At 42.3% G+C, this 21,182-nt stretch overlaps 1 protein-coding gene across 1 annotated transcript in view; it reads left to right on the top strand.

Moving 5' to 3' along the window:
* The first annotated feature begins 4,907 nt into the window (after window positions 1–4,907).
* The window catches only part of GALNT2 (polypeptide N-acetylgalactosaminyltransferase 2), an 88,659-nt gene continuing 72,384 nt past the window's right edge, over window positions 4,908–21,182 (top strand). Inside the window, exon 1 of the mRNA XM_088534893.1 lies at window positions 4,908–5,101. Within this exon, the coding sequence (XP_088391019.1) occupies window positions 4,991–5,101 (111 nt within the window). The 5' untranslated portion in view covers window positions 4,908–4,990. The remainder of the gene's footprint in view (window positions 5,102–21,182) is intronic.

The raw sequence follows: 21,182 nt of genomic DNA, 5'->3' as shown, positions 1-21,182 counted from the left end.
TTGGCCCCATTCTCCCTTCATTCTCCTCTCAGGTACTTACACCTATTGATCAGATCCCCTCTCAGTCTTCTTTTCTCCAGACTAAACAGGCCCAGCTCACTTAGTCTTTCCTCATATGACAAATGCTCCAGTCCCTTAATCATCTTCGTGGCTCTATGCTGAACCCTCTCCAGAAGCTCCACGTCCCTCTTGTACTGCAGGGCCCAGAACTGCGCCCAATACTCGAGGTGCAGCCTCACCAGAGCTGAGCAGAGGGGCAGGATCCTCTCCCTCAACCTGCTGGCAATGCTCCTCCTGATGCAGTCCAGGATCCCATGGGCCTTCTTGGCCACAAGGGCACATTGCTGCCTCATGGCCAGCTTGTTGTCAACCAGGACTCCCCAAACCCTCTCTGGGATGCCTTGCACTATACCTTGAATAACTCTGTACTCAGGCACAGTACAGGTAATATGTGCATTACCCAATATATGCTACTTGGGGTTTAAGAGCTCAAAAAACATCATTGAAGGGTAACGATCTTCTGGAGGCGAGCTGCTCTAGAATGCTATTGCCAACATGTCTGCCTACTCTGGGTAGCATCAGAAACTACACTAAAAATTAAACAGAGTTCCTGGCATCTGAACAGATGGGAAAGGACATGTTGACTCCAAAGTTTTTAGCCAAGGAGTTAGTCTGTTCCTCATTGTTACCACTATGCAGTGCATTGCAGAACACCCACATAGATTTTCAGACCTGCTAGCTGCGCTTAACCTTTAATCCTGCAAGTACTCAGCCAGGAGCATGGAATTTTCAACATCTGACTAGTCCTACTGACTTTAGTGGGAATATGCCTTGAATAAAGTTAAACATATGAATAAATGTTTGCAAGATCAGGACCTTTCACCACAAACACAATTCTTTCACTACAAACAGACTCAGCTCAGGCTGCATCCTCTACAGATGTATTTTAAATGATATATAAATGTGTGGCTTCTATTTTATAAGGCACTCTATATTAGGCTAATAAGTAACCTTATTTTTTAAAAGGAAGAATGATATGCTTTCTGAAATAACTGCATAGTTTTGAAAATGTATCTTCTGCAATGGAGCAGCAGCATATTAGCTTTTGCATACACAGAAGAGAGGTTCAGAAAACCTGATTGAAATTTGGGCCTTCTGAGGTCTTTAAAAACTATTTTCTGAGTTTTAAACCTCATCTGAAAATCCTTACTCCTGTCAGGAGTCTTTCTAAGGACAAGTCTGCTTATATGAGTAACAAATTGACTCACTTATTCCCTAAAGGTGAGGCCTTACTTTCTTGAAGGACTCATTTACCTCTGACTAGATCATTTAACTCTAGATGAGGATGGGCAATTTTTGTGGTATTTAGTCACAAGAGTACGAACGCTAACATTTTGAATTAGACTCTGAACTCTGTCAGTTTTTATACCTATTTTCCAATGTATGTGGTGAAATTACCTCTGGTTTACACCACAGCTAACTAGACCAGAATTTGGCCTATTGAATCTAGGTGTCTGCTTTACAGATCAAAGGAAAAGTTTTGATAGCTCCTTTTGCAAATTTCACCCCTATTTGTACTCTCACATGATTGATCTCTCTTTTGTTTAAAGTGCTCTGGTTGATACAGAAGCATTTATATTCTGTGAGTCATTCTAGCAACACTGCTCTTAAAATATGCTAATATTTTCTTTTGAAATGTATTGGAAAATCATTTAAAATGTCTTACATTTTTTCTTAAATCCTTTGCTTTAATTGAAGTAGTTTTTTTTTCATCCAGTTTTTCTTTGCTGACTAGACATGTTAGGACTTTTGAGGCAAAAAGGTATGTGCATGTAATTGAATAGGAAGCTATTTCTAGAGTTGAAGATGTATAATATTTCCCATTCTAAACCTCTGTGTTTTCTGTGGTCTCTGAAATACAAACATTTCAGGATGAAATCTTCTGCATTTGGGCTTTGTCCAAAAATGAGAATTTTGGCGAGCCTGGAACAAAACTGGTTCTGCCAGTTCAGAATACCAGGAAGGTGAAAAAAAATATTAAGGTAAAAAAAAAATCTAGTCTTTCTTGAGCATTTCTGTAGCTTCATCAGTGGAAGGTTGACAAGTGAACTCTGACAAAGAAGTAGCATTCTTTATGTAGACATTCCTTTGCCTGTTCAAGAGGAAATGAATTCTGATTTGACTGAGTTATAAACCTCTGAAAACTGTGATTGGGCATGTGCACTAGATTCTTTTGCTAAGCTTGTGAAGTGTGCAGCTACAGGAGGACTTTCTGTACATGAATGGCGGGCTAATTTTGCTGGAAAGTGAAAAATCTATCTAAGCACATTGATAAAATCATTGAAAATGCCTAAAAATACCTTTGAAGACTGTCTCACGATCCTTTAGACCATGAAAGGGACAAGAAATAACTCTGTAGGGTTTACAAGGCATTTAAAGAGTAAGCAGCCTGCAGAATTTATAAGGTTAAATGGGATTATGGCTCCAGAATTGCGCACTTTACACACAGAAGTACTTGATATTTTTTTTGTGGAAACACATAATGAACAGTATCTTTTCCCTGGGTCTATCTTGCACATGTTCCTCAGCAGATCTTCCTAGTGAAGGAATCCTTCGGTGGCAGGAAAGCTGCTTCTTCATCTCACTCCTAGCTGACAGCAGAGCTCAAGCGGCTGGGGTTCATCAGCACGCTGACACTCCCGGGCTGCTGAGACTCCAAACTATAGAAAATCTTGACAAAGAAAATTTAAGCTTTGGGGTGGTGCATGCGCATGTACCTTTTTATGCATAGGCTCAAGCAATGCTGTTGCAGCATCTGTGCTCACTTGCATCAACCACACCTTGGATAAATCAGAAAGTCTGGTCCAGAACACGTGTGTGTCTGCTGGCAGCCCACATTCTTGAGGGTACCTCATTTCAAGAGATGCCAGTTATTTGATTCTAAAACTTGTACTTTGCACGCATTGTTTGTCTTCCTCCAACTCCCCTCAAAATGAAGAATCATAATGCTGAGTTTACTGAAGCAGCCTTTTACACTAAAAATAAATTTAAAATATCTCCTTATGCTATTTCACATTTCTTGAATGAATATTTATTTGGAAGGTCTTCCTTTGTCTCTCCAGCCATCTCATCTCTCCACCAAGGCTTTGGCAGGTGGGAATGTATGCAGCTACTCAGTGAAACCTTTGCATGCCAGACAACTTCTGCCCACGCAGAGCCAACACTGACATGGCAGAATCACCTCACAGCTACTGCGCCTGTTCAGGCCACGGCTTTCCTGATGAGAGTCTCGGCAGTGTGACTGACGATTAGTCTATGTGCAGTTAGGCAGGTGGGCCAAGCTCTAAAATGATATTTCTATTGTCTACGTGTTTCTATTCCTGCTAAAGCAGTGGAATTTCTGCCAGGTCTAATGCTGGGCCTCCACCATATCCCACCACTGCTTGGGATCCAGTCTTCTAGCGAGGCTTAGTAGCCTTCTGGTGGTAGAAAGGCAGCTGGATTGGCAGAAGCCTGACATTGCTATAGACAGAAGGAACACAGAAATGCGGAGTCAGAATGGGCGGCAAGAAAAGAGTCTATTGAAGAAGCATGGAAAGATGATGGAGCAAACCTTTAAAAATCGTGAATGTCATACTGTGGTTGCAAAATAGCTGTGCTGTTTAATTGTTAGTGAATGTGTCTCTTCCCTTTTTAGTTTTGCATTCTTGCTTCTTGCTGTCTTACTGTGGGATAATATAGCAGTTCCTGCTGAAAAAATGGAAACCCAGTGACATGGAAAAAGAGCATCAAACACAAGTTGTGCACACACACGTCAGGGAACCTGTGAAGTCAGTGACAGCCAGAAGCAGTAGGGTCCATCCTGGGTGTTAAAGGGTGGGACAGGCTATGGGGCATTTGGGCAATACCCCCAGAGCTGCAGACCAGCAGCTAGGAGTGGGGCCCTACATGGGTGGACCTCCTGCTATGACCCCTGGTGCTCCCTTGGCCCTGTGGGGGGACCCATGTGCCAAAGTGGGGCTGCCCTGTGGGGTGACATGGTGACCGCAGAAGTGTGCGAGGGAGCAGGTGCCTGACCTCAGTAGTACAGCTGGCTTGTTGGGACCTTCAAGGCTTCCATGAGGCCAGGGAAAAACCTGCAAGATGAGGAAGACTGAGGCTTACCAAAAGAGCTGCAGACACCTCCCATGCACTGGACATGAGGCATCAGTCAACATGACGCTGCTTCTCACCTTTGCCTAAGGCAATCTGACCTTGGAAGCCCTCTCGCTGGTGAGGTATTAGGCTCCCATGGCAGAGGCCTGGGCACACTGTCAGGGGGACAGCTGCCCCCCTGCCCACTCCCAACAGCCTCCGGTGACACCCGCAGAGCTACGTGTGAAACCGCCGAGCTGCAACCCCCGACAGGGGCCCGCAGCCTCGCGGGTGGGCAGCGGCGCTCGCGGCTGTCAGGTGGGGGCATGCAGCCGTTGGGCAGGAGCGCGCGGCCATTGGTTGGGGGTGCGTGTTGGTCGGGGGCTCATGGCCTTTGCTCGGGGGCGCGCGTTGGCTGGGAGCTCGCAGCCGTTGGCTGGGAGCGCGCAGCCGTTGGTCGGGAGCTCGCAGCCGTTGGTCGGGGGCGCGCGTTGATTGGGAGCGCGCAGCCGTTGGTTGGGAGCGCGCAGCCGTTGGTGGGGAGCTCGCGGCCGTTGGTGGGGAGCTCGCGGCCGTTGGTCGGGCGCGCGCAGCCGTTGGTCGGGCGCGCGCAGCCGTTGGGCGGGGGCGCGCGGCGCCGGGCGGGGGGAGGGGCGGGCGGCGTGCTGCAGCCATGGCGACGGCGGCAGCCCCGCCCCGGCTGCGCCCGCCCGCCGCGGGGCCGGGCGGCGCGGGATTGGCCGGGGGGCGGGCGCTCGCCCTCTGCCCCCTGACCCTGCGCGGCGGCGGCAGCGGCAGGAGCGGAGGCGGCTGCTGCTGCTGCCCGTTTCCTGGTGGCGGCGGCGCGGGAGGGAGGATGCGGCGGCGGTCGCGGCTGCTGCTTTGCTTCGCCTTCCTCTGGGTGCTGGGCATCGCCTACTACATGTACTCGGGGGGCAGCGCCGCGCTGGCCGGCGGCGGCAGGAAGGTAAGGGGCGGCGGGCGCCGCCGCTCCGCGCCGGGGCGGCGCGGGGGAGGGGGCCTCGCGGCGCCGTTCAGCCCGCGCGCGGCTCCCGCCCGTTTCCGCGCGGCTGCTTTGAGGGCAGGAGCCGCTTCCAGCCTCGTCACGGCGCCCTCGCCCAGCGGCGGCCGGACACGTCCCGGCAGCCCGGGCCGGGGGGCCGTGGGGGGCGGCCGGGCCGCGCTCGGGGCGGCTCTGCGCCTGCAGGACCCGCGTGGGCTCGTGGCGCGGGTCGCGGCCGCCCCTGGCGCTTCCCGGCGTCCTCCCCCGCTCCTCGTGCTCCGCAGCCGCGGCTCTCCCCGCCGGCTGCGCGAGTAGCCGGCCTTGCCGCCGCCCGGGGCGTGCTCTGCCTTCCCCCTGTGCGGGTGTTCGTTTTTATTTATTTTTATGGCTCGCTAATTTTTCAAGGGGTTGCCTGTCTCAAGAGGTTACCTATTGGCTGTGCAGGAGTAATTTTTGTGTCATTCTGCCCCATGACTTATTAAAAATGTTTTCAGTGTGTTCTAATAGCTCATTGATCGGGGGAAAATGGATGGAAGTGCCCGGAGTGCAGTGTAATTCCCGTCGGTGCCAATCCGCTGTTTTACCCTGGGATGGTGTTTGGAGCGGCACCTTTCTCTGCTTGTTCTCTGTTCAGAAAAATTAACTATAGTCGTTGAAGGTATTGCCATTAGTGTAAACTGGCAAACCAAGGGATTTGGGGTGCTGCTATTCGGGTCCTGTGTCCTGGAACAGAAAAGGTGGCAAACATCTGGTGATTGTGTTTTGTTTAAAAAATGAATAAACCCAGAAATGGGAAGATGGCAAGTGAAAAAGCGCAGCACAGTCGAGCTGTGTTTTCAGTTAAGAAATTCTGTTCTCCCTTTAAAAGGATAGTAATGTCCTTAAGTCTAGTAATGTGTAACAAGAGTGACCTTTTGATGGTCGCTTCAGTCTGGTTCAGCTCAGGAGACCATGTAGTCCAGGTTTAAGGAAATCTGAGGAGCCCGTTCCTGCCGCGAGCCGTGGGAGCGAGTGAGATGACTTACATCAGTGAGGGTCTGCAGAAGGAGTCTGTGCCTTCATAACTGCTTTGGTGTTTTGCTGTGCCCTGTTTATTCCCTCCCCTCGCTTCCTTTTCACCCAGTTTAGGAATGTTTATAGCTACTTTTGACGTAATATATTAAAGTAAGTGTTAAGTGTGTATTACTAAATACAAGCTCCCACTCTTAGAGTGAGATACAGTAGCAGAAATAGATGAAGCATGTGATTAAAAAGTAAGGCAGTAGCCTAAAGCTTTTCTTGTGGAACCACCAGAGTGCATTTAGGAAGTAGAAGCAATCTAAGGCTGCTGCTGATGTATAATGGGATAAAGGAAAGCTATCTAAGGCGAATAAATTTGTAGATGGGGAAATATGTTTTAGTGCGATAGTACTCTATCATTTGGAGTTTCCAGGCAGATTTGCAAATGAGTTCAGTTCACTTTTACTGCTGGGGAAACTGCAGTGTGGGGATTATGATTTGCCCAAGGTCACCTAGAAGGCCAGGTGAGAATTAAATGGAACAGAAACCAGTTTTTCTGAGAATAAATCTAGTGCCTAATCTAGTATAACCTGCTACTGTTTATTATTGACAGTAATAAGACTTTCCCTTTGGATTTTGAGAGACCTGTGATGCTGTTCCTTGTCTCGGTGTTCTATAATATGTATCATTCTGTTCAAAAACTGATAAACCGTACTGGTCTGGGAAATGGGGAGATTTTAGGCTAAGATTTCTTTCTTTTTAAGGGACATTTCATAAGCCTGAGCTGAAACTCGATGCTAGTCTTCTAAGTGTGAGAGCCTAAAGTAAGGCCATGATCAGGAAGAAAGTAGGTACTGTGCCCACAAGAAACAAGTGGGGAAATTAACAATTATATGTGGGTTGGTGATTTAGGATTCTATTTTCTGTCAGTGAAGCGTAAAATTTAATCCTGGGCCTTGGAGTAGTTTAGCAAATGTAAGAAGAGGAAGATGTGTGTGGTGTAATGGCTTTTGAAATCCCAGCAAAAGGCTTATTAACGTAGTGTTGGGCCCCAATTGAAAGCAAAAACACAAACTGTCCTAAAGTTATGAACAGAAACCCTGTTTTGCTAGGTTTCTTGGTCTGTATGACTTCAGATAGTCCTTATTACTTTCCTACTATTTCAATATAATGAGAAGACAGTTGCTTGCAGAATATCACTTGTAATAGATGGAAGTATTTGCCTTGTTCAGCCTGTAAAATTACCAAAGCCAGAAGGGAGTAGTTCTGCATCTGTGTGACTAATTAGAGACCTGGCTGCACAAAGAACATGTTTTGTGGTGAGCATGGCACCCCATACAAACCTAGCACGTAATTCAGACGTGCTGGATTTGCTTGGTAGAGCACCCAGTCCTTTGAAGTGATGAGCACCATCAATTCCCATCACCATCAGTAGAGTTGAAGGCACTTGCTGTTTTCCAGCCTTGCACCTGAGTAAGTAGGGAGTTACTTATTTATTCCCTACTGGAGTAGTGTCAGTGTTGCTGTAAGCTTCTGTTTATTTTGGTTCTCAATTGACAGCTTTTCAAATTAGATTTCTGAAGTTATTTGGCTGTTGCAGTGTGCAGTGCAGCACAGCCAGAGGCCAAAAAACTCAGGCAGCAGCAGTGGAGGCTCCTGCCTCGTCTACAGTGCTTGGGCTGCAGCATGCAGCAGAAGCTGAGCCCCTGTGCATGGGGCTTGCAAAACCACACAAAATAAAAGGTGTCTCGGGAGTAAATGGTGTGTATGGCAAGTATAGTTAGGCCTTTCATTCAAAATATGGCAGTGTGGCAGTTCCCCCTTCTTCTGCAGTAAACCTCTGATTAAAATGACTGTCACTGTGAGAGAGTTGTGGGTTCAGCTCACTCCTACTTTTCCAGGTTGTAAATTGGAAAGACTGAGTCTGATTCTCTTAGTGGTTAGAGAAATGATTCCCAAAACAGAGGCGGTGGCATAGACGTAAGGTTGCAAGCCCAGCAGTCCTAAAACTTAGGAAAATGTGGGCTGCTGCTTTCACTCAGTTAGTTTTCCGTTAAATAGCCTTTGGAGTGGAGATTGGACCATTCCTTCTTTTATTGGGTGAATTTCCTAACCTACAGTAAAAATGTTTTACCCTTGGTGGCTCAGACTTGCACAAACTGGAGCAGCTTCCATAGGATGGTTTGGAAGCTCCCTCCCAAGCCAACATCATCCTTATGTTATCCCTTTCTAAGACTGGTATGAACTTGAATCTGTCTATGTGTGTTTTTTAAGTTAAAATTCTACCGGTTTTCTGAGTCTTTTAACCACTAAATTGTTGCACAATGCATTCTGGGATTCAGAAGCTTCTTTTAGAAAAGTTGCTCTAGGAGGTGTTCTCAGTGTCAGGGCAAAAACATGTCTGTCTCTTGTTGAAGACACCAGAGACTTCTCTGCTGCTGAGACTGAAATCCTCACAGGTGTGACCTGATGGGAATCTGTAGGCAGAAAGGTGACTTAATGTTGTTTAAGCACCAGACTACTGCCAACTTTCACTTTTGTTGCCCTTTGAAGATGTCTTTTTTTTTTTTTTTTCCTGACCTTTGCAAACCTCCTGTACATATCTTCCCCCTCCTGCTCCACAAATCTGACAGTCTAAAGACAGAGGTTAGAAGTAATATTTCACTAATTAAAAAGGAGTAACTTCTGACAGTGCTCTTTAAAATTAGAAGTGGCCTCTTTTTTTTTCCTTATTTCACTGCCCCCTGCCTCTCTAAAAAGAAACTTGGACCAGAAGCTTATAATTCTCTCGGCTCACCAAATTTTCTGGGAGTAATTGAATGAATCGAAGCATTCCTGACTTACGATTAGTTGAGCCACAAGGAGGCAGACTTCTCCTGTAGAACTGGCTGTTACCTTGCATATAGTAACTTTTTTTTCTGTGTTGTTTTTTTGGAGTGGTTTCTTAATAGGTGGCTTCACCATTAAGCTAGTTGAGATGAAATATATCCAGAAGGAAAAGGGGGTGCTTTGTCTCAAGTATGTGATTGGTTAGAAGTAACTTTATCAGTTTGGAAAAGTAGCATTTTCTTTTAGCATTTGCAAAGCTTTACCCCTGCCCTCTCCCCTTTTTGGAAACCCATCTACAACTTTGGTTTCTGTTAAATGAGGCTACATAATGACAGGATGAAAGAGAACAAGGGACTTACATGTCCTACAAATCTAGGTTTAAGTGGGAGGGGGAAGGAAATGTGTTTTAACTTAGGTATGTTAACCTATTTTTTGTTGGAGGATGAAAGTGGGGTACAACTACTTTGCTGGTTTCTCTCAAGGGGTCAGGAAGCAGTGGAGTTTCTAGGGGAACTTTTTTTTTGGAAGATATGAAGCAGTTAAAAGTAACTTTCTCTAGTGTGCTGCCTTCTTTTGTCTCTGGACAGCATTACCCCTTTTAACTGCTAAATAGCAAGAGTTTAGTTCCTTGCATGTTTTCTAAAGGTAAGTCCACTTCCTCCTATGGTGCGACAACAGATGCGATTTGCAGTATCTAAATTTTTAAGCAAGTGAAGATACTAAGATGAAAAAGTCAAATTATCGCATGTCCTTTTTAGTGAAAGCTAGGAAGCATTCACTTCCTAGAAAGTTCAAGAAGATAGCAAAGAATGTTGCTCTGATTAACAGGTCAGTTTTTGCTGCCTAATAGATGCTTTTCCTTTATATAATTCTTAGTAAATGAGAAGAGATGAAATAGCCAATGATTTTGATGCTAAAGCTTTCCTTCTTCACTGGAGTGTGAAAATGAGCCTCTGAAGCTTGTGAATATTCCTACTTTAAAATATGTCACTTCAAAAAGTGACTGTCTTATGTGGTAGCTCTGTCAGCTATCTTTGTGGATTATTTTTTCACAAAACTTAAGTTCAGGTGTGATGGAAAGATGGTCATATGCAAGTGGTGTGCAGCCTGTTTAGATCTGCTACTGTGTTAGGCTAATCCTGTTTTCCTCCCCTGCTTTTTGCGATGTTTCAGGAGGAAGTTTTGCAGGGTGGTGAGAAATTGATTCTTAGCTAGAAGATGCTTCCCCTGTTTCCATCCGCTACCTGTTCTCCAGTTTAAAATTGGTGTCTTAGGCTTTGGTACTGGTGCTATTGCCTTGAGTAAATGATAACTGCTTTTCCATAAATGGAGAAGTGAAACTGGGCTGTAGCTTTGGGAAGACAGGAATGACTTATTGCTAGTTCTGCCTTAGTTTGCTATTAATAAACAGTTTGGTTAACCTGCTTCCCCACTAGCTTTTCTTCTGAAGTGGGTTGGTTGTTAGTTACTAATTGTGCTCCTTAGTTTTGTTCTGTTGTTAAATTGGGTTATTGCTTACTGTGCTCTCCAAGTACAGCAATCTAAAAGTAGTGGTGGTATTCTTTGAGAGATGTAGCGTAAGGAATTAAGTACCAAACTGATGAAGTATGCAATGAGCGCCCTACCTGTTCTATCTTCTTGTCAGTCTTGCATTTTGAGATCTATACTGAATTAACCTTAGTCACACTCTCCTTTTATTCTAGCTCCTTCCAGGGTACTGCTTGATGAATTATATATACTGACACCATTTTGTATGAAAAATTGTTTGTTTTTAGTTAGAGGCACAATATTACTTCATATGAAGCAAGAATCTTAATATAATCTCAGTGATGATTATTAAAATAAAATTAAGCCATCACTTGTTCTTTTTTAAAAAAGGCAATTTAAGCATATTTTACAGAAATCTTCAATCTTTATCTTCCAAGCTAGATGATCCTTCCATATACTTCCCATAGAAATCCTGATTTTTTTTTTCTTCATCTACTCCTTCAGTTCTTTCATTGTTTTCCAGTATTTATTTGGTATCCTAGTGTTTGTCTGTAACTGGTAGTGTCTGTCGAGGTGGTGGTAGGTCACACCAGAAGTGCAGTGGTGTCTCCTAGGAAGCCTCCTCCTAATGATTCCTCTTTACAGAGCAGATAGGATGCCTTTGTGCGGCCTGCCATGAGAGTAACCCTTGCTGCATGCATGGAAACTGCTCAAGTGTGGCTCTTGCTTGGAATTAGTGAAGAAGCCCTATGTGGCTCATAAGCTAGAAATACCATGTTTTTGTAATACATGAAAATCCTAACAGTGAATTGGTAAGAAGTAGCAAGGTATTTTCATATTTTATAGGGATATGGGGTTGAATTTCATTGTCTGAATATATTGGGATAGCCGGGAAGCAGCGTAGCTTGGGTACTACTCTTACAGAACGAAACACTAAGCAAACTCTTTTGTTTCCTGATACACCATCATGTAACTCAAAGTGGTGGTATCTTAAGGCTTATAAATTTTAAAATCTGGATGCATTTTGTTATACTGTTTTTTTGAAATGAGTATCTGCTCTTTTGCTGTTCCTTTTCATGAAAGCTTCTTTGAAAAAAACTTAGATGTCCACATCAAAATGTTCTTCATTTTTTTTTAGAATTTAAAGGCATGGTACAAGATCCATATTAGAAACTGAATCACATCTAGTTTCCTTTGGGCCTGTAACAGTCTCTCACAGAAAGCTTAATATGGTAGTCTTCTCCCACTAAGTGGAAGTGAAGACTTTTAAATTGGTGATTTTCATTTTGAGGGATGAGTCATTTTGTAAAAACTTGTCTGTTACTGATGCACGCTGAGTACATGCTTACCTCTTGTACTCCAAATGTCCATTTTCCAAGTAATCTTGCAGGGAATGAAATAGTCTTGGTGTATTTGCTATGTCCTGTGGCAGTCTACAGTCAGAAAGTGAGAAATTCAGCATCTTTATAGAAACCATTTTTTGTTGTTGTTGCTGCTGTATTACTTCATGTGCAAGAATATAGCATATTTTAAGCTTCCAGTGTAACTTTTAAGTAGTCTTTTTGGTCTTTTTCTGTTACAATTTGCATGTTACAAAGATTATTTTTCTTCTAAGGAAATAAACTGGAATGACTTGTTCAAATGATAGTGACTTGCATAGGCTGTGTTCATAGGTTGTCAACACATTTTTTTTTTCCTCCCCAGTTGTCTTTTCATTTCTAAACTCATTATTTCCCCCAATGTCACCTTCTAGATAGCATTTGTATTAATTGTACAAGACTACCTTCATTGTCATTTAAACAGGGTAAAATATGCTATTCCAAATACATTCACCACCCACAGAGGACACCCATATAAAGGAACTATCCACAACAGATGTTAGTTTTCAACTTTGTTTATGAAATTCAAATGAAAACATCAATGAGATGGTAAAAGAACAGAACATCTGAATCCTGGAACATTCCATATATCAGGAAAAACTACTATGCTGTGCTCATCAAAGGCAGTAATTTGGATTTGTCACCTTTATAACTGTGTTCTCTCATGAGGCGGGAGGAAAAGAACCTGCTGAAAAGGTTACAGGTTTGATTGTTATCCAACTGTTGAAAATAATAAAATGCAGGCACCTTTGTTTCAAGGAAAAAGCATCAAGACTAACTAGAGATTCTGCTGAGTTCAGGCATTAGCAGAAAGTATAATAGTAGACTGTCTTTACTGAGTAACAGAGCTGCTTGAAGCAGAAAGATTTAGCCGAGGAAAGATCATAGAAAGAATGGTGTTAAGCTAATGCTGTTGTGAACAAAAAGTCATGACTTGATGAGAAAATGTTTTCTGGTTGTGTGAAGTCCCACATGTTTATCCTTGCCGAAAATAATCAGCACCACTAAAGTTAGTTTGGGTTATTAAAATAAATATGCTTTACTTAGCCTATTAGTTTATGGTTAGATAGGAGGCATGTGTTTGTGCGCATGTGTATATGTGTGTGTGTGTGTATTTTAGTGAAATAGGAGGGCTTTTTAGATAGCTTGAGAAACAAGAAGTGAAGCTAAGTGGAAAAGTCTGATCACTCAAGCACACTCGGGCTCTCTTAAGACCTTGGTGAGGGAAAAGGAAAGTTTCCTTCCCATTAATCACTTGATTTGGCAGCAAGCTGCTACCAGGTAATGGCAGAGCAGCCGGCATAATTACTGGTTTCGCTGTGACCACGGGGAAATGTCTGCATAGCTCTGCTGCCGTAGGCGGCCTTCCCAGAAACGCAGCGCCTCTTGGACAGCAGTGCTCGCCTGCTTGTGCTTCCCAGCGTGGGGATTGTGCGTGTTCCCCAGCCAGTGCCATGACACTGGTACGTGGAGCGGATGGTGCTCCCATTGAAGTGCAGCGTTGCTGTCTTCGTGTTTCCCCTGCTAGACCATTCATAAAGAGCCAACTTGCAGACTTTGTCCTGCGTTATTTGTCACCTGTAGCAAGTGCTGCTGTGTGTGTGTGCTCTGAAGGAGTCGGCTGATGGGTGCTCTTGAAATGGTGTGGGGTTTGGAATTTAGCAAAACTTCACATTAGTGAAGCAAAGCAAGAGTCTATGTGGTTTAGTCTTAAGTTGATAACTGATTCTCTTCGGTATGTGTAACTGCTGTTACACATTTGATATGTTAGCTGATACTTTCTTGAAGTTTTATTTAAGGAATGCTCTTAGCTTGCCGGTGAAGCATCTGGCTTTCTTTTGGTGTTTTTTTTGTAGGTGACAGCTCAGTGACTTGTGGCAGGGACTGTCACAAGTGCCGTAAAGACCACTTGAAAGACAGTCTATCTTACATGGTGTGTTCTTGAGAGCCATTCATAATGCCTCTAAAACTGCTAAATCCACATTAATGTTTTTTTTCAAAATCTACAATCACACCAACAAACATTCCCACATTAAATACCAGTTTCAACTATGCACTCTGTATATCTTGGACAAATTGATCTGTGCTTTGCTTCACAGTAAAGCAGAGCTGAAGCCTGCGGTAAGGCTTTGTTGGTCACAGTGTCAAAAATAGACTTATTTAGAATCTTTTTAAAAAGTAGGATTTGATACTCTTGCTGCCTCAGATCTGATGCAACTTCTTGCGATACACTTCGCAAGTTGTGCTAGAATAAAAAGTCACTGGGTTTTGAAATAAGTACCTCAGCTAGAAGTAGTTGGCAAGTAGCCTGGAAAACCAAAGCACTTGTTTTTCCTCTTTAGGTTTAATGCTTTTAAAATGATATGCAGAAGGTAAGGGAGCAGGACTTGCACTTGGCCTCTTTGTATTTAATGCAACAGTAAAAAATGTGCCTAATCCTTTTGTTCTGGGAAGTTAGGATAAGCTCAGGTGTTGTTTAGCTAGGTTAGTTCTTAATGGAAAGTCTGCTAAACAGGTGGCGTCCCAAGATTTAGAAATAACTAAGCTGACTAGTAAAAACTTATATTGTCCAGGGGAGAAATTTTTCAAAAGAGTTGCCTGCAGTGACTCAAGTTTTGTGAGAGCCTTAATAATGATGCATTGCCCTTGCTTAAGGTGCACTTGTTCCATTATTCCCAATGCTTTCTCAATGTTCCCTAGCAAAAATAGGCAAGAGATTGATGATCTGGATGTTCACTTTCGGTTAGACATGAAGTATCTACTTTATACACGGTGAAAGCTCTGCTTGCTAAAAAAATCGTTTTCAGTTACCTACCGAGATAACTAATCTAGATAATGCATTTTAGTGATGTTATAGGAAGTCTTACTTGTATCCTGGGAACAATAGCTAAAAAAATCAAGCTTGTAGTACAGGTCTGCCCTCATTTAATGTTTTTTCATGTATATGTTTGTGTATATGTATTCCCAAGAGTGTGGCACTTAGCGAGAAACTGCTTTTATGAAAAATCAGTTTTGGAGTGTGACTTTCTAATTCTGTATTTTTTATTAAAATTAATCTCTTTAACTGCTGTAATTGTGTCAAACTGTAGCATTGCTATGTCTTTAAACCTTGATTTAGTGATGTGCCAAAATTGTTGTGTTTACATGAAGTATTTAAAGTCATCAATGACTTAGCAAGTATATTCTTTGGCATTGTCAAAACTATGAAGTATTTCTTCTTTTCCAAAAACTTGGCTGTTACAGGTATCTCCAGGCAGCGTTGGAAAGCCTGGTGAAGAGAGATCACCAATACACAGAATTTTGCCTGTTTGCTGCAGTACTGTCTGGAGTTCTGTTGTGCACAGAGATTGAATGGTCTTAGGTTATTTCTGTGCTGTGCCTTACAAAAAGGGCTTCTTCCCGGTGGGATTTAGGTCTGGGTGTGAAATATGGTTCTGGTGGTCTTGCAGTAGAAGTTCACCTGTGGCCATCTTCTGGTGGGATTCATTTAAACAAAATAAAAAGCTTTCTTTCTGGGCATACCCCAGCAAGCTGTATTAGAGAATTGACTGTACAGATTAAAACTTGTTAACTGAATTTTAAAAGATGGGAATGTCCCAATGTACCCATTAAATAGCAAATATATCTCAAGCTGATCGGGATCCTCAGCACTGAAGTGAGACGTGGCCTAGGCTGCTGTGCTTTGGGCAGGAGGAGGGGACTCGTGTGGCCGCAGGAGTGCGGGTTTGGGCGCGAGGCAGCAGGCGGGCTGCACAGAGAGCTGTGTCGGGTGCCTGCTCCTGTCCTGGCCGATAAGGAGTTTTTTCTGAAACCACCAGCTCGTGTGTGTTTAGGTTTCTTTAGAATTGGAGTACTGCAGTGTTTATTTCCAAAGGCAGTAATGTGGGCATGGGAAGCAGTTTGGAAACAATGTGGGGTTTGTTCAGATTAACTGGGATTGTAGATGTCGTCTCAAGACACTAGTGTCCCAGGTACTGAGAAGGCTTTTCAATGACAGATTGGGAATAGTACATATAAAGTAAGATGCAAAACTTTTGACTTTTGCTCTCTTAGTAGTATGCATCCTGTAAGGATTATTTTTGTGAAAAAAGAGGAAGAAATGTCTTTTTTTTTTTTTTTTTTTTAAAGTGATGTAATCTAGGGATGTTATCTGATGTTAGCAGGATATTTCAGATGTCACTTCAGCTTTACCCTGCTGTGTAAGGACCCATTGCTTGTTGATTTTAAGTTGCTTTGGAGACATTTTCAGCAAACGTAATGGGGTACTTGGGGTAGGATTTCTGAAGACTTGTAAAGTTACGTAAGAAAATGATGGTTTTATGTATAGTTTGAGATATAAGATGAATTATAGGATGAATAAATAGTGTTGAATGTCAGTGGGAATATGTGTTAATGCACAGGTGGTGGCTTTTAGGTTTTCTCTTTCCTCCCCTTTAGAAGTGGCTAATAGTATGAAATGACCTATACTTAAACTGGCAAATTCAATGTATTAGCGTGATTTGCAGACATACTGGAATTACAGGAAACCTGGAAGACCCTATGCGCTCTTTTATGTATGTGAAACAGTTAAAACAGTCTGTTTTTCTTTGCTTTAATAATTTTTTGAGCGACACATCTCATGTTCTTATCAAAATTATTTATCCTCATTCCCCCAGCTATTTGACTCTGTTACTTTCCTCTGGTACTCGCATGAGACTGTCAGAACTTTGGGGGAGGGGATAAGGGAGGGAGGATGAGTGTGTGTATTATTTTTTTAAAATATTTTTTCCTAGGTAAGGCAGGTTTGTATGCTGGGGCTCTCTTTTATGTGAGTGAAGATAGATGTAAAACTGGTTTGGGCAAACCACATTCTTTACAAAAGACCCTGACCTTTATGTAGATAAGGATACTTTGTTTGCTGCCCTTCCTCATACAATATTTGGACAAGTGTAGGTTTCTTTTTGCCTGGAAATGTGAACTTCGTTGCGCTAATGCTGTTTGCTGGCTACAGTTTCAAGTGAGTTAAAGATCTGGTCTGCTTTCTCCTTGCAGAGGTAAAAAGTAACATGCTGCTTGTCACAAAGAGATGTTGCGAGGGGAGTATTTAACAATCGGTCTGGAAAATGCATTTTTATAAAGCATCCTCTCAGAATAACTATTGGGGTGCTTAGTTAACTTCTGTAGCTTTTGTGTGCTCAGGTAGTGCTTGCAGATGCTAGTTTTCCAGCACTGAGTTTGTTTAGGCAGCTCCTTTGTCAGCTGAAGAAGAGTCCGATGGGGGAGGTTTTGGAAGTATGTCAATAAAATTGCTCTTCTGGCAACTGCTCTCTGTTTTCATTTAGGCTCCTCTCGTGCTCTTACTGGCAGCGGAGAACAGCAGCTGGGGTGTCAGCATGTTTGCTTTCTTGTGACATGGTTTGTTCTTCTTTTTCTGGTTTATCAGTTTAAGACAATAACTTTATAGTTGTTTCCTGTATCTGAATGGCCTTTTGCCATTATGCAAATAGTGAAGAAAATGAGAATGAAATGGCATAAAGTGCTACTACTGACTTTCTTTCTGGCTTTGGAAGTGATTGCATGCCTGGATGCTATATTTTGCCTAGAGTTTAGTGTCCGGACAATCGGTTCTTTTTCCTTTTTCGTGGATTTTTGGGTTTTGCCAAGAAACAAAAGCAGCTTTTCCAAGCCCTGGCAGTGAGCAGCAGAGCTTGCTGGCTACTGCAGTGCTGCTAGTGTAGCTAGAGCTACTGAAGGGTCCCAGTCCTGGCTGAAGAGGTCACACACGGTGTGAGCCTTGTAGCTTGAGTAACGTACCACTGTCGTGTTATTAATAGCCATTCTGCTCTTGATGGTATGATGATGGCTAAACATACCTTTTATGTAGTACTACATAGCTTTTAAACTGTTAATTTGGTTCTGGCCTTTTCTGGTCATATACACATTTCCACTAAGAGAGGTAACTCGTAATGCATTTGCTGTGTTTTATTGCTTTGAGGGATGACGGTGCAGAGCAGAAGCTATAATAGTTTATTATTATTATTTTTTCTGTTTTCTTAACTTTGCTCTTGGATTTGTACTCAAATCTCTAGTGGCTGTGTTCTTCTCTGTATCTTAATTGGGGTGGGAAGGGGAATCTGTGTAAACAAATCACATGTTCTCTTTGCCTTGGACGTAACCAAAGCCACTGATGTGACTGTTGTGGTAGTATTTCTGTCCAAAAAGAATATATGGTGAATAATTTTTTGGGAAATCTGTTGTCAAGCCAAGAGTTGAATGAAAAGGAAATTAGAGGGTCTATTGATCATCTTCCGTAGAGGCAAAATTGAGTGATTGTAAATTTAAGTAATAAATAATTAAAAAAACAACAACAACAAAAAAAAACAAATTCAAGAGATTAAGCTCATTTTTATTACTTCTCTGGTTTAAGAGGATAGTTTGGGCATTAAAACAATCCTAACTATTTCAAATTTAACCTCAATGTTATGGTGAATTTCATGGAAACATTCTTGTATGTGTGTCATAAGAATCACCTATTCTGATCTCCTGGCTTTGTAATGTTGGTATCTATCTCTAACCTAAAGATAAAACACTCTGGTTGAGATAGGAAATCTTGTTCTAGCAGGATGGGAGACACATCAGAAGCCTTCCTAAGTTTTTATTAGGCTGTAAAATGGCCTTTTCTCCCTACCCTGTTCTCCCCGCCCTGTTCTCCCCCCTTTTGCCCTCCCAATCACAGGTAAGATCTTGGTTTTTGGAGGACTTAATGAAAATAAAAGTTCAGACTGGCTATTTGTAGCAGCTCCCCTTTAGTATTTTTAAGGATACCAATGTTGCTGATTTTTTCAATTCAGCATCTTTTAAGCCATAAGCAAATTTGAGATTCTTGTATGGTCGTTGTTACATTTACAGGCCGTTGATAATCTCTTAACCAAAAACGTTATAAAAATCTGAATTATTTCAATGTAAGATTATTTCTGTGAATTTTACTTCTGAGAAGAATAGCCAATGAAAACAGCTCTTCTAGCATTTTTGTGGCTGTAAGTCACTTGATTGAAGAAGCAGATAGTGTTCTTGGTTTACGTGAAGTCTTTTTGCTCACTGGGTGAGATAGAAGGCAGGAGGAAAGCACAAGAAGAAGTAGAGAGAGGCTTGTGCTGCCTTTCAGACCACTGCAAGCAGTCCTGACCTCTGTTCTGGCCTGACACTGTGGCAAGTCTGTTGCCTGAAGATTGTCGCTTGGTCCAAGCCTGCGCTTTTATCTCATTTTTGCATTTCCTAACGGTGAGAATTAACGAGATGAGGAATAAGCTCCTTGTTTCGTTCCCTTCTCCATTTGAAAAGGAGAGGGTCACCTCTGCTTTTAACTTTCACTTTGTATAAATGCATTTTTACACATACACAGCTCTGTTCCATTTCTGTTATGCATGGATTCATGTTGTCTGTTTGCAGATATAAATGTGCAAAATCTCTGTGTATTAAAGACTGCTTGAAGACTAGAAGATATTTTGTTGCTTTTGAACCACCAACAACTGAATCTTCTGTTTTAATGGTTAAAGGAGTGGTTTGTTCCCTTCACCGGGGTTTTCTTTTTCAGTAAATAGCTTATAATAGTTGTGCAAAATAGGAACTGGCTGCTTCTGTTACTAATGTCCAAAACCAGACAGAGTTTGACTGGAGGAACAAGGGCTGTTGATACTATTTAAATGGTTAGATTCTTAATATCTGGCGCAGACCCACTAACCGCTTTACTTCCGTTCTACAGTAGAAAAGAGAAGGAAGATGATATAGATCTTTTTTTTTTTTTTTTTTTTTTAAGCAAAGCGAAGTTTCTTTTATGTGATTTTTTTTTTCCCTCCTTTTCACTAACGAATCATCTTGTTGCAGAAAAGGAAGCAATAGGAAGAAGACAAAGTGGGGAGCCAAAAGGGAACAAAGATGCCCTAAAGAAGCACAGCCCTTTACTACTCTTCTGTCTCTAAGAACCGTCACAAACTCTAAGTGAACAAGTGTGTCCTAGCCCAATCTTACCATTAGTAAAGAAGGCTGCCTGCATTGCCTGGTTTCTACGTGAGTCTGATGGGGTCTAACTGAAACAATTGAAGGAGAATATTGTATCGCAGATTTTCGTTTTTCCTTTTCTGTTAATGGCAACATTTTTCCATCTTTTTTTTTTTTTTTTTGGTTATCCCATTGATTTGTGTAATGTTGACACTTACAAATCAATAGTTTCTGTCCTCATAATGGCAATACAGTTTTAGCCTGGGCTGTTCAGTATACCCGTTTACCAGGTTTACTTGTGGAGAGAGAGAGTTATTTCCCATTTGGAGCAAGCATGAGTGGAAGGCAGTTCCCTTCAAGCTCATAGTGTTTGTGTTTGTAATCTTATACTTCTGCTTTAACCATTTTGTTACTTTTTGACAACTTCACTGTGATTACTCTGTTTTGGTTGTGTTAGAATTTGGATTTGAGTGATGGCAGTTAAATTTACCATGTTGTATCCTGCATCATCCTTACAAGGCAATCTGAATCATACCCACCTTCGTTCTCAAAAAATTTAAGTCCTATTGGTCTATGAGAATCTGAGATTCTTGTGTAAACATAAACCATAAAACTTCAAAATCACTAAAATGTTGGGTGGGAGAACCTGCAAATGAAGTTGGAGTCTGAACTGTGGCAAAAGTGTAAGGTAGTTGAAAGCAGGAGGGTCATCTTACTTTTACATCATTGTGAGCCCAACTGCTAAAATACTGGGTTTTGGTGAACAGTAAAGCTAGCATGCATGTCTAAATGCTAATTTAGAGCTTTTTTTTATTGGTGGCTGTCTAGGAATTCATACTATTTTTTTCCAGAAGAATTAGTTTCAGAGTATGGAGCTTCTATGTCTCCCACTTGATTTAGGGCATTTCAGTCATAAGCTAGAACTGTTTTTCAGTCTTTGTTACCCCATTGCTTTTGTGAATAAGTGCTGCCGCTGGAAGCGTGTTCGTCTGTCCTGACAGTGCATCATTTTGGCTGCTCTCAAGTTTGGTGAGAAGGCCTGCAAATACCAAAGGAGATGAAATCACCAATTTAATTCTCCCCTATTCTTAGGCAGCTACAAATTTTTACTTGCCTATTATTTTAAGGTGATGAATTTGGGCCCTATTTCAAAGGTAGTATTTGGGCTCTTTGAGAGAAGTTGTATGCTTCTTATGTTTAACAAAAAATGTTCTTTTCTCAAGGCTGCATTTTGCAGCTGCCTCCTTAGTGATGTAGTTTTTCTGAATGTGAAAAACGGGGAGCATTTGACTCTCTACCTCTGGTATCTAAATGAAACTTGTCTGGTTGTACTGCTGTGAAAGAGATGGGAATTAAGATTTCTCTTGTTCCAA

This window comes from Tinamus guttatus, unplaced genomic scaffold (genome assembly GCF_059628265.1).
Source record: "Tinamus guttatus ecotype Peru unplaced genomic scaffold, ASM5962826v1 Tinamus_guttatus_pri_ptg000601l, whole genome shotgun sequence".
NCBI classification, from domain to species: Eukaryota; Metazoa; Chordata; class Aves; order Tinamiformes; family Tinamidae; genus Tinamus; species Tinamus guttatus.
This window is presented reverse-complemented; position numbering and strand designations above follow the sequence as displayed.